This window comes from Rutilus rutilus (assembly GCF_951802725.1).
Source record: "Rutilus rutilus genome assembly, chromosome: 20".
Classification (NCBI taxonomy): Eukaryota; Metazoa; Chordata; class Actinopteri; order Cypriniformes; family Leuciscidae; genus Rutilus; species Rutilus rutilus.
Genome location: NC_140225.1, coordinates 30,320,584 through 30,337,438, shown reverse-complemented (window position 1 = coordinate 30,337,438; position 16,855 = coordinate 30,320,584). Strand labels below are relative to the sequence as shown.

The 16,855-nt window shown below is 38.6% G+C and overlaps 1 protein-coding gene across 3 annotated transcripts in view; it reads left to right on the top strand.

Moving 5' to 3' along the window:
• The window catches only part of LOC311279721 (tight junction-associated protein 1-like), a 111,998-nt gene that overhangs the window by 90,874 nt on the left and 4,269 nt on the right, over positions 1-16,855 (top strand). For all 3 annotated transcript variants that reach the window (XM_084391404.1, XM_084391406.1, XM_084391405.1), the window contains 3 exons: positions 251-317; positions 8,216-8,323; positions 9,943-10,026. In XM_084391404.1, coding sequence (XP_084247530.1) covers positions 251-317; positions 8,216-8,323; positions 9,943-10,026 — 259 coding nt within the window. The remainder of the gene's footprint in view (positions 1-250; positions 318-8,215; positions 8,324-9,942; positions 10,027-16,855) is intronic.

Genomic DNA, 16,855 nt, shown 5'->3' with positions numbered 1-16,855 from the left:
CTTGTGAATGTTTTCTTCGGCTTGCCTTCACCTTCAGTACATCAGAGAGATGTAACGTTATCTTGTGTGCGATGCGACATGCGGTAACGTTTCCCAGCAGAGAAATCTTGTACCGTTTCCTGTGACCTTTGATGTCGCTACCCACATATCCATATCAATCCCACACCATACCAGGATACATCATATAACATCAGGATATAGCTTTATACCCTGACAGTGACACAAACTTGTTTTGTTGTTCCCCCTACAGACTGCAGAACAGCTACACGGCGTCTCAGAGAGCAAATCAAGACCTGGAGGAGAAACTTCACGCCCTGGTAACCTTTACACTCCACTTCACTTTCCCTTTCGAAAGCCCTTTATCTTAAACACTGATGTCTTTAATTGCTGTTTAATTGTTTCGAGTGCCCTAATGACGCCACGCTCAGTCAGTTTTTTCACAAGTATTATGAACCATAATTGAGGAACCTTTTACTTTGCTTCATTCTCCAGGGACTAACAAACAATTACCAGTATTCCTCATGCCACTCATGCATGCTGGAAGTTCATTTTCCACTGGGAAAATTGTTGTTGGAAAACAAGCATCAGTGATTGTGTTGCTTCGATTCGCTCTCGAGATAAAAACACCATCATTTTTGCGATGTGCTTTAAATTGTTGCAGTCCTGCTACAAGCCCACTGTGAGTTTTGTTTACTCGCCAAATCTGACTCACTTTTAACTCTTTCTGAATGCTCTTTTTGTATCGCGCTTTCGTAGAGGAGCTGCGATAGGCAAATAATCGTGCCATGGATGATCATAGACACTGGCCTTGTTTCTTCCCATTGCTTTCATCTCACTGCAGTGCAGTTAATGTCGCCATGAAAAGTGACAATTCTTATTTTTTATGGAATATTGCAACCAAAAATGAAAATTCTGTGATTGATTACTCGTGTCGTTCCAAACACGTTTAGACTTTCGTTCATCTTCGAAACACAATTTTTTTTTATGAAATCTGAGAGCTTTCTGTCCCTCCATAATACGCAACTACCACTTTGACGCATTAAAAAGTTCATAAAGAGATCGTAAAACAAATCCATATGAATTGAGCGGTTTAGTCCAAATTTTCGGAAGATACTCGATCGCTTTATATGATGAACAGATTTAATTTAGTTTTACGGGTTTGGAACGACACGAGGGTGAGTAATTAATGACAGAATTTTCATTTTTGGGTGAACTAACCCTTAAAAAATAAGGGCTCTAAAAGGGTGTTTCGCAGCAAGGTCGTAGAAGAAACATTTTTGGTTCCCCAACGACCATTTCATACCCCTTTTCCACCAAGGCAGTGCTGGTGCCGAGTTCGGAGCCGGTGCCTACTCGCGAACCAGTTCTTTGTGTTTCGACAGCCAAAGAACCGGTTCTCGGACAGGAAAATTGGTTCCAAAGCGGCACCAACTCTTTGCTGGACTAGAACCGTTCTTTTACCACGTCATGTTTACGTCTGGGGCTGGGGGCGGGGTTATTGTCGAACTTCTTCTCGAACGTAACCTCCGTCTATAGCAATCCAGACGTGCAGCACAAATGTGTTCTAAACGTCTTCTTCTGACCCCAATATAGGATCGCAAAGCCAGGAGAAACATTTGCAGAAAGACGATGTAGTCCGCCATTGTAATTGTTATGCTTGAAGTTGGCGAAAGCTAAGACGTATGGCAACGTACACAGTGACGGAACGACGTCGTTCGCTGGGCTCTCCAGTCAGTGGAAAAACAATCAGGTTCTGAGAAGGTTCGCAAGTTGAGGTTCACCAGCACCAGTTCCAAACTGGTTCTTTTTTGGTGGAAAAGGGGTATCAGTGAACAGTTCTTGAGAATTTCGTAGTGTGAAGAACATTTTTCCCCTATAAAGAACCCTTTGTGCAATGGAAAGTTTCTATGGATGGTAAAGGTTCTTCATGGAACCGTAAATTTAAAATAAAAACCTTTATTTGAAGTGTATAATACTTTTTCATATATCAATTATTTTTAAATTCACCTTAAATGTACAAAATATAAGAAAAAAGGAAAGGTTTTAATCGACATGATGCCAATTGCATTTTTTTTATTGACTATTCCTTTAAGTGGATTAAAGATTTTCAAGCATTGCTGTTAAATGTACAATTTATTTATGGATCAGTCAGGCATCTTGGTTGCAGACAGAACTCGGCGTGTTTTGCATGATTTTTTTTTCCCCCATAAAATCTTTGTTTGGGTGAAATTGTTCTGTGCTTTAGAGCTCTACCAAACACAGACAAAGACAAAGTAATTTTCAGAGAACAATCGAGAGAGAGAAAAATGAATAACATCAAAAGCGAAAGATTGAATAAATGTACAAATTTGTCCCTAAGCCTCTTTCCCTTCATGGAGTATAAAACAATTCCCACTGGATCTTCTAATACATCATAATAACCGTCATAAACTGCAGTCGTCGTCCGACAATGTGATTCAATTAGGATGAATGGGAGATAAAGATTATTTAAATGTGATTGCGCATCACAGAAACAGTGCGTCATGCGTTCAGTGAGATGCATTTATTCAAATATCTTTGGAAACTGCTGTTGGATTTCATGTTTTATTTAAGCCAATATGAATCTAAATTTCCCCTCGACTCTGCCCTTTTCCAGTTTCGCTCAAATGAAAATTTAATCAAACATGCATCTATAAGAAGTTATTTTAGGAATATTTGATCTCTCTTAGGTGGTCTACAAAATTATCTCTAGTAATTTAGCATGACTGGAAAAGTTGATGATACGCTCGCTCTTAATCACGTCTGATGACTCCATGCGTGTGAAGACAGCATTAGCTCACGATGATTTATTTTCATTTCCTTAGTTCTGCATGGTGAGATCTCATATCCATGAGCTCTGCATAAAGCTTTGTCAATCACAGGTGAAACAGGTGGTGTTCTGCTCAGTAATCTCTCACAGGGATTATCCCAGCCGACCTGTTCCACCTCGTCGTTTCTCACCACAGGTGCTCTCAGGACATCAGCTAATCCAGAGCGCCGGTTTAGCATTCATCCCTCCAGATACACACAGCAAGAATGGGTTTTTATATATATATATATATATATATATATATATATATATATATATATATATATATATATATAAGAGCATTATAAAATAGATCTTCTCTTGGTTGCTGATTGGTTAATACAGCGTATTACTATGATTGAACTTTTGTTTGCATTGAAGTGCACATTTTGTTTTTGTTCTTCTACATAGTGAATATTGTCTCAGCTGAAGTGCTTTTATGTATATATATATATATTTATTACATGGCTTGGTTGAATTCCAATGTTGAATGCGGTCTGTTATTTCTTGATAACAGACCGCTGCAAAGTATAACACACCGTTGCCATGAAAAACAGAGCGTTGCTATGGACGCAGGATTCTAACCGTAGAGACGGAACAGACTATTTTCTTTAGCGGAAGCAATACAATCAATAAACTCCTTTTTAAATAAAATATTTTGCGTCAAATTATTGATTTATTTGGTGGGTAGCCATGTAATAAGCAGGATAATAAGAGCGAGGCGGTTGTTATAGCGAATACAACCCCTTCAGGCTTCGCGTCGGGGTCCTGATCAGCCTGTCGGGGTTGTATTCGCTATAACAACCGCCTCGCTCTACATTATCCCTTATATATATATATGTATATATATATATGTATGTGTATGTATGTGTGTGTGTATGTGTGTGTATATATATATATATACACACACACACACACACACACACACACACACACACACACACGCGTAATAATAGGCTATATATTCTTTTTTTAGTTTTCATTTAAGTTTTAGTAATTTTATGTGCTTTTGTTATTTTTATTAGTTTTTGTTAAAGCATTAACGGACAATAAGCAATATATTTGATACAGTATTTATTGATCTTTGTTAATGTTAGTTAATAAAAATACAACTGTTCATTGTTGATGTTAGCTCGAGTCTTGTAAATTATATTAACAGATACAACTTTTGAGTTTAATGTGTCAGTAAATGTTGAAATGTTCATTAACTAAGATTAATAAATCTTATACAAGTAGTTTCCGATGTTTTTTGTTATCTAATGTTAACAAATGAAACCTAATGTAAAGTGTTACCGTTTTTAAATATCTAGCTTTAATTTATTTTTATTTCCGTTTTAGTTAGTTGTAATACTTTTAGTACTTCAACTTCAAGTTATATTATTTAGATGGCAAGGCAACATTTCTCAATTTTAAGTTACATTTTCTAATATATTTTATTTGGTGGTTTTTTTAAGCTTTATTTCAATTACAGGATAATAATTTTATAGCTGATGAAAAAGTGTTGATTTAGTGTGCATATATAATGTGTCTTTCACATCTTTTTTCCTTTTTTCTTCTCTGTACTTTGTGTCTTTCTCTCATTTGCACTCCATCGTATATGTGCAGACAAACAGGCTACAAAAAACTATAAGAATAAACACAATGTTAAATCTTTCTCTTCCTTTCTTTTTTCCTCCTTTCCTCTCCCCTCATGCTGCCTCGTGACTTGGGTATTTCACCACCATCATCTTCATCATCTTCATCATCTTTATCATCATCATCAGGCTGCCATCAGTCAAACTTGGGTCTATGCAGTTGCGTTCTCATTCTTTCTATTTATTCTGTTCTTTCTGTCCTCCTGATAAGTATCACTGTGGATCCCATTCCCTTGACTCATTGCATCTCTTTCCTGTCTCCTCTCCTTTCTCCCTGCAGTAGATGGCTGGATATAGATGTGGCCATGTGCATGTGGGCAGGGGGATTCTGGGATACATGCAGCAGTCCAAATGTTAAACTCAGTGGTTAAAATGCACAGCACAACTTGGAGAACACTGCAAGAAAAGCTGCAAAATATGCTAAAATATCAGTGGATGACAAATATTGTTATGCCCTTTAAGGGCACTGCAAGATGGAAAGGCTATGTGTGAGCAGTGGAATCTCTCCCATAAGGCCATTAGCATTAGCATTAAGTGTTCTGTAACAGTGACCGCCCACTTTTTCAGCCTTGTTGACACCGGAAGTATTTTTCCTATTCATTTTCTCCACAGGCTCTTAAAGAAACAGTTCAGTAACAAATTGTAAGCCTTGACCAAACCATCTGGCTCCTAACTGAATCAGCTATTTGTGAAAAATCGGTTTTATTTTTTAATTTTACTACTCAAACGGCATAATTGAAACATTTACAGCTAAAATGTTCTTTCTGTATGGAGAAAATGAATGGTATTTTTACTTTTGGATCCTTACTCTTTGCTCTGATTTGTTCACATACATGGGCTGTCAGCTGAAAAACTTCCTTATTGTTAATTAACAAGATTCCTATAAATAATACAATATTGTCTTAATAGCTACGCATGAGAATTTTGCAGCTATGTTTATCAAAACAACACTATGATTCGAGATAAATTGGAATGTCTTCGCTTAGGCTGTTCCAAACAGGCATATTATATTAAACGTGCATATTTTTCCTAAATAAGGGATGTTTTCCTAGTCAATTATGAAACCTGAAGCTCTCTGTTGACACTTTGTTGGCATTTTGACCACTTGACTACAGCTTTGGATGGTGTGAATGCAGCTGTTAAACTGATAAAAACACTTTCTGTCCCTGTCTCCTGTTAGTCTGTCCGATGTGCTGTGCTTTATACTGGCTGTTTCATTGCCTTAGTTACACGTGGACTGCATCATGCTGAAAGGCTTCCCTCAACTCTCTTTTATTGGTCCACATTGTCCGCTTCCGTCAAACGGTGACTATAAAGATAATTGCTTTGTTATGAACATGCCAAGCTCCTGATTAAGGGTCACAGTTTCTCTCTACTCTTTCTCCGTGTCTCTGTCTCCACTTAAACCAAGAGCCGACAGGACTGAAGTGTGTCTTAAGTAGCGAAGCTTCTGCTAAGTATGTCCTCTTTAAAGTTTTTTGAAGAGCTTTTGTTCAGTCGTTTTACAAAGACATTGTGACCATCGCAGCAGGAGTGTAGTGTCCTCAGACGACACTCATCCCTCCATTAGAAAAACACTAAGTCAGACAGAAGACGTTTTAGGTGTGTAAATGTATTTTGTCATGGTGTTTTTCTTCGGTCTCAATCGGAGTCGGACGGCCCACAAGTCCCTTCTCTGGCTGTCTGATGCATGTTGAAAGTACTTCTCGTTCCTTCAAGCTTATTCTTTTCACGAAACACAAAAAGAATCAGTAACACTTTACAGTAGGGTTTCATTAGTTAACATTAATGCATTCACTAACATGAACTGACAATGAGCAATACATTTGCTACTGTATTTGTTCATCTTTGTTAATGTTAGTTAATACAAATAAAGCTGTTCATGTTAGTTCACACTCTCAGTGCATTAACTAATGATAACAAAATTGTAATAAATGTTTAAATTAACATTTAACAAAGATTAATAAATGCTGTGTAAGTGCAGTTCATTATTAGTTCATGCTTACTAATGAAACCTTATTGTAAAGTGTTACCAAAGAATCTCCAACAACAGCTCATAGTGACCATCAAAATATTCCATATGACGTGTGCCAAGTGTACACCAAGTCCCGAGTCATCTGACGAAATATGAAAAGAAGCTCTTCATTGTGCATTTATAAACTGCAACGCTCATTCCAGTCCAGTCCATTGAAAACAGTGAAGATTATCAGTGAATAACAACCATCTTTGATATTATTCACAATATAACTTTTATATACTAGGGGTGTAACAGCGCATATATTCGACGTGAACGGTTGCGGTTCGACGCATACAGTCAGACGACGAATACATTCAGTCACAAGTGATTCACACTACAATCCAGAAGGGCGCGCGGTAATGCAACGCTTTTTGCTAACAGCCACAACAGGAAAAAGAGCAGAAGAGGTGGCTAGTATCCTGCAGTATACGCTGAGTTTCGATTCGTTTTTTTACCAAAGCACAATGTTTTGTTTTTATTGTGTGTACACAAAAAAAATAGACCATTTACAGTTTTGAAATGTACTATTACTATAAATGACGGAGTATTTTAAGTTGTTTCCGCTGTTATGAGACATTTGGCATTGTGCGGATTGGTTTCGTTGAAGCCTCACTCCTCCACTCCTACAGTATAAATGGGAAGCCTCAGTGCTTCTCTCGCGGTCTCCTCGTGGAAAGGTGAAGTATGCTCTTTTTTTCCTTCTCGCTCATCTTTCCGGGATTTCTTGAAAAGGCGTAATATTGAACTTTGTGCCTCCGCCATTGTAACCGCATGTTAATGAACTCTCACGCGTAAAGAAAGCTAGTCTCTGATCAATTTTCATTTTTCTATTTATTTTGTACTTTTATTACACAAGAGATGCTTTTCAATTTTGTAGTTGACTGTGACCAAATCAATTTTGTTGTTTTATCAGATCTATGCGAGAGTGCATTCTGTTTACGGCTCATGCTTAATACATTAAAGGAGGCTGTTGTGGAACAAACTGTAATTTGCGCAACTGTCTGTTCAAAATAAATGAAAAGAAACCAAGCATTGGGGATTTGTTGCTTTTTCCTGTTGTACCTAACTCGTGTCGAACCGTGACCCCAAAACCGAGGTACGTACCGGACCGTGAATTCTGATAGTTCACCCAAATGGAAGTAAATGGGGTCCATCAACTGTTTGGTTCTTGCGTTTTCATCAGAAGAAAGAAACTCGTACAGGTTTGGATCGACTTGAGGGTGATTTTTGGGTGAACTATCCCTTTGACCCAGAGTTTTGAATGCGGTAGTGTACAGTATGTGGACTACTATGATGGGACTTTTAATGCTGTCGTATCTTTTTGAAGCCTGACAGATGTGGTCACTGTGAACTGTCGTTGTAAGAGAAAATCTAAAGATCAACAACTATCATATGTGTTTTGAAGCCAAAGTTGGTTTATCAAAGATAGACAAAATACTGGAGACTAAGAGACGACACGTCGAGAGACTGTGATGCTTATTTGCCATGAGATTCAGCAAAGTGATTATGACTCCTTGCCGTCTTTGTTTTCCCATGGGATGCACCTCATTCCCGGGCTCTTTGGATGACTTTTTCTTTGCAGCCGGTGCCATGTCAGCAATGATATTAGGACTGAAGGAAAAGTTGTTTTGTTTTATCAAACGGCTAAAATGGCCCCTGTTTTATAAGAGAGACGTTTAACCTCACATGAGACCTTTTACGTTTAAGTTTACATGAATGTCCTTTTTCTCCTTACAGCTCCGTAAAGTGGAAAGGGACAAGAAAACCATGGATCAAGAGATAGTGGAGCTCACAAATAAACTCGTGGACGCCAAAAATACAATCGACAAGCTGGAGGAACTGAATGTACGTGCAATATCAGAGCTTTGTGTGTGTTTGTGTTTGAGGCACGTTTCGGGCTCGAGTTTTCAGGGCTGGGATTGATGACTACTGGAGCTGAAAATTGAAAGTTGCATGAGGAGGATCTGCGCTGAGTTTTCACTGAAGTCTACTGTCAGATTACAGAAATGATGTCTGGCTTATGGAGCTTTACTGGGGAACACGATCTGCACTGCACATAAACAACAACGCTCATACACTGTGCACTAGACCAGCATTTATACATCAAATGCTGCCTGTTTTAAATACCATCTATGGCACTGGTTGTATGGGAAAGCCCTTTATTTATATTAAGAGATTTGTTAGCATTCAAGTAATTGACACCGGACTGTAAATCAGCAGACAGTATTCTGGCAGTGGGTTTTTAAGATAGTAACTCCATGAGGAATAACAAAGCAGGTAGTTCTGAAATGGGCCTTTATTACACCCCATGTGTGAAACGGTGCCACAGGGAACTAATTATAGCACTGAAGAAACTGATATCCGTCTGTTCGCGGTGTTTAAACAGAGCGCTTCATCTCCTTATACAGAGAGAGCACACATCATTCATAGCTCATTCCTCAGAGGTTAATGTCGGGAGAATTTCTTTCCCCCTTAATAAGCTTTTTTAGTTATAAATCCTGAAGACTGCGACCTTGGGTGCCATTTTCCTTGTTTTACTTGCAAATTTTCAGTGAAAGGTTTGGACAGAACTACTCATTATTATTTAGTCATATATCTCTACATGTTAGAGAAGTTGTTCTCGACCAGGGGGCTCGGCAAACTTTCAGTGGATCCTTGAGATGAATTTATATTATTTAAAATAATGCAAAACTTATTTTAATTGACCCCTCGATTCACTTGTTGTTTCCTTTGAAAAACCACAAACCAGTGTTCCCATAGTCTTTGAAAGCCATAATATACGATGTGGCCTAAAAGTCATCTTTATTCACATATCTATATTACAATCTATATATGAATCTATATTTTACTAGTTATGCCTAGCTTTATTGTGGATAAATTGGCAAAAAAAAATTTAAATCATTATCCAATTAATCACAAACAACTGGAAGAGTCATGTAAATTCATGTAAAAAGTAGGAACAATAAGTTTATAAAAAAATCAGTTTAATTAGTGTTTTAGTTATAGTTGAGCGCCCACAGATATACATTTTGAAAACCAAACTAACGCTAAGAGGCCTTTAATATTGTTGTCTTAAAGGTTGAGAACTGCTATGTTCGAGTAATAACGAAGTCATCAAAATATTGAAATGAAAGCACTGATCACATAGTGAAAAAATGCTAAATGAAAACTCCTATTGACAGACTTGTTGGCTGCTTTTCCTTCTATCCAGTCCAACTCGTGTGTGTGTGTGTGTGTGTGTGTGTTTAGCTCAATAAAATGAGCTTGTGAAACATACAGTCAGTCAAGTTTCCAAACTTTTGACTGATACTCTGTCTGTCTTCTTTCATAACTGAGCATTTCTGTTAATTTTAAGGAAAGTGTCATTCCCAAAAAAGTTGACTTTGATGACTTTTCTTTATTTGATGTGTCTCATATCTGTTTCCCCTGACACTTTCTTATATTCATTTTCTGTCCTCATGCAGGAACGCTATCGGCAGGATTGTAATTTGGCTGTGCAGCTGTTGAAGTGCAATAAATCGCATTTCAGGAACCACAAGTTTGCTGATGTAAGTAATAGGATCTGTTCCTCATAAGAACCTAGTTTTAAGGCACATCCCCTCCCATATTTTAAGGAATCGTTCACCAAAAATTAAAATTCTGTCATTTTACTCATCTCATATCGTTTGATTGTTGTAAACAGTGTTGCCATACAACAGCTTTGTTTGCGAAAAAGCATCCAGGTGCACACGGACAATAATACACTGCTAAGTATCAAAAATGATCTCCTGAAATGTAAATATGATTTCTGAGTAAGATTGTTGTAGATTTGAAAATCATGCTTTTCCCCATTATTGTTGAATCATGGAAGCTACACAAGTTATTTTGCCAAGAGGTCTCTCATTTATTATTTTTATTCATGCGTCAAACATAGGAGAGAAACAGGCATAGAAGAATAAGGCTACAGGCGAGGTAGTCTTCATTACAGATTTCTCTGTTCCCCATTTCTCTGTCTTCTCTCCTCTCACCCCATCATGCCAGCTGTAATGGTTTCTCTGTGTTTCTCATTCCTCACCCCCTCGTGCCTTTATGTTTCTCTGAGTCAGTACAGTAAAGACTGAGCTTATATACACCACTGAGGGACTTAGTTACAACTTCCTTGTAAGGGAGCAAAACATGTTGCTTATGCTTAAATGGAACGTATACCTCATGCTTACACATGGCACAATCCATATTAAGAAACTATCCTTCGGTGTATACATTAGTGGTACATTTGCATCAGTTGAAAAACATTCCTTTCCTTGTAAAGAACATGCCAACTGTACACATTTGAAGTATCATCATCAGTGGAACATCTCTGTTCAGTGAACACGTTACATTGCAAACATACTTCTGAGCAGAAAATATAGCTCATCCCCATATATCTTATCAGCACACATGTACAACATACTCTGACTTCACAAAATACATTATGAAATTATTATGAAAATGAATAAAGAAAAATAATACAAAAAAAATAACATTAAACGGTAAATTTTTATTCTTCAATTATAACAAAATACTGTCACTTTCAGTCTATTCCGCAAACAAAGCTATAATATGGCTTCAGAAGACTGGGAATATGATTTATATTGTTTGTCCTTTTTTGAGTTTGGCGGTATAAAACACCATCCACTTTCATTCTATGTAAAAGAGCAGCTCAGACTTTCTGCTTAACATCATCTTTTGTGTTTCGGAAGAAAGAAAATAAAACTGAAATGACATGAGGAGTAAATGATGACATTATTTTAATTTTTGGCTACTAGTACCCCTTCCGCAGAGGGCTTGTTGGAGTCTGAATGTGTTTTACACTCCACAGTGACATTCGTGGATGGTGGTGAGAGAAAAAGAGAGAGAGAGAGAGAGAGAGTGCACGATTGCCCAGTGACTTTTTTGTTATGGACATGGACCTCTGATTTTACAGACTGGGATCAGAGAGGAATAGTCAGAGAGAGAGAGAGATAAAGAGAAAGAGACCAAAAGAATAGAGAGAGGGAGAGGATATAAAAAAAGCCATGTCTGCATGATGTGCTTTATTGAAGCGTTTACCGTGAAAAGTGTGTGTTAGGGCCGTCGTGCTGCGAGACACGGATGTTACGTTGGGCGTTACTTTTGACTCTGCTCTGACTTTCGACAAACAGGTCAGTGGTGTGGTCAGAAGTTGCTTTTATCAGTTAAAGAATATTGCGAATATAAGGCATTTTTATCACCCAGAGACATGGAGTCGTGATGCATGCTTTTATTTCATCAAAATTAGACGACTGTAATGAACTATTCTTGGGAGTCTCACAGTCCCTATTGTCACGTCTTCAGCTAGTTCAAAATGCTACTGCAAGATTGTTAACAGGAACATGGAAAGCGAACATATTTCGCCAGTGTTGTTCTCTCTCCATTGGCTTCCAGTTAAACATCATATTGAGTTCAAAACACTGTTGTTTGCTTATACGGGATTGCATGGCCTGGCTCCTCCATACATCTCTGATCTCCTTTCATCCCACCATAATGCTTTTAGAAAACGTAGGTCAACCAGTAGTCTACAGCTGACTGTTCCAAGGACACGTTTAAAACTGAAAGGAGATCGTGCCTTTTCAATGGCCGCTCCACAGCTTTGGAACAATCTGCCATCTTACATAAAGACTGCACCAACATACAGTGGGTACGGAAAGTATTCAGACCCCCTTAAATTTGTCACTCTTTGTTATATTGCAGCCATTTGCTAAAATCATTTGTTCATTTTTTTTTCCTCATTATTGTACACACAGCACCCCACATTGACAGAAAAACACAGAATTGTTGACATTTTTGCACATTTATTAAAAAAGAAAAACTGAAATATCACATGGTCCTAAGTATTCAGACCCTTTGCTCAGTATTTAGTAGAAGCACCCTTTTGATCTAATACAGCCATGAGTCTTTTTGGGAAAGATGCAACAAGTTTTTCACACCTGGATTTGGGTATCCTCTGCCATTCCTCCTTGCAGATCCTCTCCAGTTCTGTCAGGTTGGATGGTAAACGTTGGTGGACAGCCATTTTCAGGTCTCTCCAGAGATGCTCAATTGGGTTTAAGTCAGGGCTCTGGCTGGGCCATTCAAGAACAGTCACGGAGTTGTTGTGAAGCCACTCCTTCGTTATTTTAGCTGTGTGCTTAGGGTCATTGTCTTGTTGGAAGGTGAACCTTCGGCCCAGTCTGAGGTCCAGAGCACTCTGGAGAAGGTTTTCGTCCAGGATATCCCTGTACTTGGCCGCATTCATCTTTCCCTCGATTGCAACCAGTCGTCCTGTCCCTGCAGCTGAAAAACACCCCCACAGCATGATGCTGCCACCACCATGCTTCACTGTTGAGACTGTATTGGACAGGTGATGAGCAGTGCCTGGTTTTCTCCACACATACCGCTTAGAATTAAGGCCAAAAAGTTCTATCTTGGTCTCATCAGACCAGAGAATCTTATTTATCACCATCTTGGAGTCCTTCAGGTGTGGTTTCATGTGTCTTGCACTGAGGAGAGGCTTCCGTCGGGCCACTCTGCCTATAAAGCCGCGACTGGTGGATGGCTGCAGTGATGGTTGACTTACTACAACTTTCTCCCATCTCCCGACTGCATCTCTGGAGCTCAGCCACAGTGATCTTTGGGTTCTTCTTTACCTCTCTCACCAAGGCTCTTCTCCCCCGATAGCTCAGTTTGGCCGGACGGCCAGCTCTAGGAAGGGTTCTGGTCGTCCCAAACGTCTTCCATGTAAGGATTATGGAGGCCACTGTGCTCTTAGGAACCTTAAGTGCAGCAGAATTTTTTTTGTAACCTTGGCCAGATCTGTGCCTTGCCACAATTCTGTCTCTGAGCTCTTCAGGCAGTTCCTTTGACCTCATGATTCTCATTTGCTCTGACATCATGCACTGTGAGCTGTAAGGTCTTATATAGACAGGTGTGTGTGGCTTTCCTAATCAAGTCCAATCAGTATAATCAAACACAGCTGGACTCAAATGAAGGTGTAGAACCATCTCAAGGATGATCAGAAGAAATGGACAGCACCTGAGTTAAATATATGAGTGTCACAGCAAAGGGTCTGAATACTTAGGACCATGTGATATTTCAGTTTTTCTTTTTTAATAAATGTGCAAAAATGTCAACAATTCTGTGTTTTTCTGTCAATGTGGGGTGCTGTGTGTACAACGAGGAAAAAAATGAACTTAAATGATTTTAGCAAATGGCTGCAATATAACAAAGAGTGAAAAATGTAAGGGGGTCTGAATACTTTCCGTACCCACTGTACATTGATTTTAAATCTTTGCTTGAAACCCACTTATTTACTGTTGCCTATGGTCATAAGTGGGCCTAGTGGTATAAATTGTAGTGCATTGTTTATTTGTGTGTTTTATGTTCACTCATTAGGATACCTGTTGACACTTTGTACAGCACTTTGGCCAACAGCTGTTGTTTTTAAATGTGCTCTATAAATAAATATGACTGACTGACTGACTGACGGATGGTCTTTGGATACGAATGGTCTCGCTGGCAGAGAAAAGGCATCATATTGACAAGGTGCCAGGCTCCAGACACATCCGTCTGTTTGGCCTTTGTGTCTGTCCGTGGGGGAAAGTAGGGCAGATTTCATGCTGATGGACAGCTCTGTGTGTACAAGAACAGAGAGGTATGATAAGACGGCTTGACCTCATGGGCATATGGGTATTGAACACATCAGGACATTATCACCTGCGGCCTGCTCTCTACATTAAACACATCTATCACTCTGTCTGTACTTGTTGATCTGGATTGCAAACAGCATTAAGTCTGTGGCCGGTTGCATAAACTGCTTGGGCTAGACTTACAAGTTAGTCATCTAATAGTTAAAAGTCAGTTACATAAAAAGGTAGATTTGTCTAATTTGAATCAAAAAGTCAAGTCACCTTTATTTTTATAGCGCTTTTTGCAAAACAGATTATTTCAAAGCAGCTTTACAGTGATAACAGGACAATAATGCAACAAGGTTTGTTTCTGCTGTACAGCAGATTTAGAAGAAAGTGTAACTTTCTCTGGCGTTTAGACGGGTATTTTGACATTATTTTATGTTTAGGTGTCCGTTCAAGGGCAAGGAAGTGCAAAAGAGGAATCGATTTGTTGTTTGAGCGCTATCTGAAACGTCTCTCTCTCTTTCGAGAATCTTTCAATTTACATTTGTCCAAACTTTTAGGTTATGCTAAAAAAGGTGGCATTAAATTCAGTAGCCTTATTGAGAGAGAGAGAGAGAGAGAGAGTGTATCTTCCTCCTTGCCAGAAATCAATTCACAAAGGATCTGTCTTCATCCTTTTTAATTTATTGAATTGACATCAGTGACTGAATTGTGATCTCTCTATGAAAACTATAGTGATGAAGTGAATTTACTGGGACCAATGGTATTTTTTAGAGGATATTTGATTCATTGTCCAGATTATCCTCTTGCCCTGCAAGCAGAGACCACAGACTATTCCATTGGTTATTTTTAGACTCAATTGAGCCTAAGCCATTACCTGTTTTTATTCCGGTACTTCTAACATAAAGCCACTGTTTTAAAGCATCCACTTGTAAAGCACCATTTGTAAAATTCTCAAATGAATGTCAAACTGATCTGCACTACATTGCATCAAACAGGCCACTTGTGTATTCTCTCACAGCTTTAGAAGTGCTTTGAGAGCCATTATGCTTCAGTCCAGTGCTGGCAGACTGAGAGTTATTATAGAAGCTCTCATGTAGCAATTCTCTATCTTTAGCTAAAGATGGAAATGATGTTTTCACGGTAATTTGCATGCAGTCTTTAAGTGTAGGTCACTGCAAAAATGCGAAGAATTGTGGCTTCTCTTTGTTAGGATAACTGAGGAAGATGACAACTAGCATGCCACTAGCTGAAGTTGACCTAAATGAAATATATATAATTATGGTTATGTAAGTCTCAAGTCGTATAACAATTTGTATGTTTAGTGTAGGGGTGCACCGATATGAAAATTTTGGCCAATATGATAACCGATAATTATTTATATTTGGAAGCCGATAACCAATATATTGGCCGATTAATCTAAATCCAAATTTTGATATAAATTGAGAGCCTGAATACAAAAACAAAGTCCCAAGCACACAATTATAACGTTCTCAGTATAATTGTATGTAGCCTATATAACAGACTTGCACTGCACATGTTGCACATAACTGTATTTTCCTTTTTTTAAGTGATTTCAGTCATATTTCAAGCAATTCAAAACCATCTTGACAAACAGTGCGCATCTGAAGTGTCTCAGCTGAAGGAAATAATACATTATTTATCGGTTTTAACATATCGGCCAAATTTTCTTATCGGGCCGATAAGGATAACATTATAAATTATCATATATCGATATACCGATATGGTGGCCGGTATATCGTGCATCCCTAGTTTATTGTGTTTTAGGCAGCTGAGCTTGTATATAGTCTCATGTAGTCTTACAGGATAAAGTCCATTCCATACTGAAGATTTTTCTGCCTAAGATTGACCGGTCTGTAAACATACCTGAGTTTGTCCTGATTTTCTGTTGGTGAAAATAAGTTGTTTTTCGTTCAGTGGATTGTAGCACTTTGTGTATCATCTGACTTTCCCACACGAGCATGTGACGCTTCAGTGGTCATTGGATACACATGCACTCTGCCCCCTGGGACAATTGATTTAGGGAGTGTCATGTAGATTTCTAAGCTAGAAGGCCATGAAGGGGTCATGCTTGGAAGCGGGGTCTGGACAGATCAATTCTCCCGTGCCCTCACACCCAGTGGAAGTAAGGGTTTTTGGAGTATTTGCCGCCCCACAGGATCGTTACAACATAAAGCTGAGCAGGGCTGTGCGATCACTGATTTTCCCTGCCTTTTTTTTTTTTTTCACAAATCAATGACCTAGACTGGCTTCGTTAAATCGTGCCACACTACAGAATGAAATAAAGGCCTCATCACCTGCCTTTTTTCTTTTAGTCTCTCTCTCTCTTTCTCTGTCTGTCTCCCCTCTTCGGTAATAATCTAATTTGAGGTGAGCTTTTTACTCTTTATTCTTCTTTCTCGCACCAGGGCGAGGGCATTTTTTTTAAATGGAAAAAATGCTATTTTCTGCTGTTCTTGATCATGACTGAGATAACCTTTGGTGCAGTACGGTAGATAGACCTCATTGAACATCTAATTCCCATCCAAGCGTTCATTGAGTACATGTTAGTGAAACTGCACCTTTTGAGATTACTTGCAAGAGAGAATTCATCTCCAAAATGTGCTATATGAAAGCTACGTAGATCTCAGAGCAACAAATGTGGTCTCTAAAAAGTTATTGGACTAGACGAGATTAAAGGCATAGTTCTCCCAAGAAAGAATATTCTCAT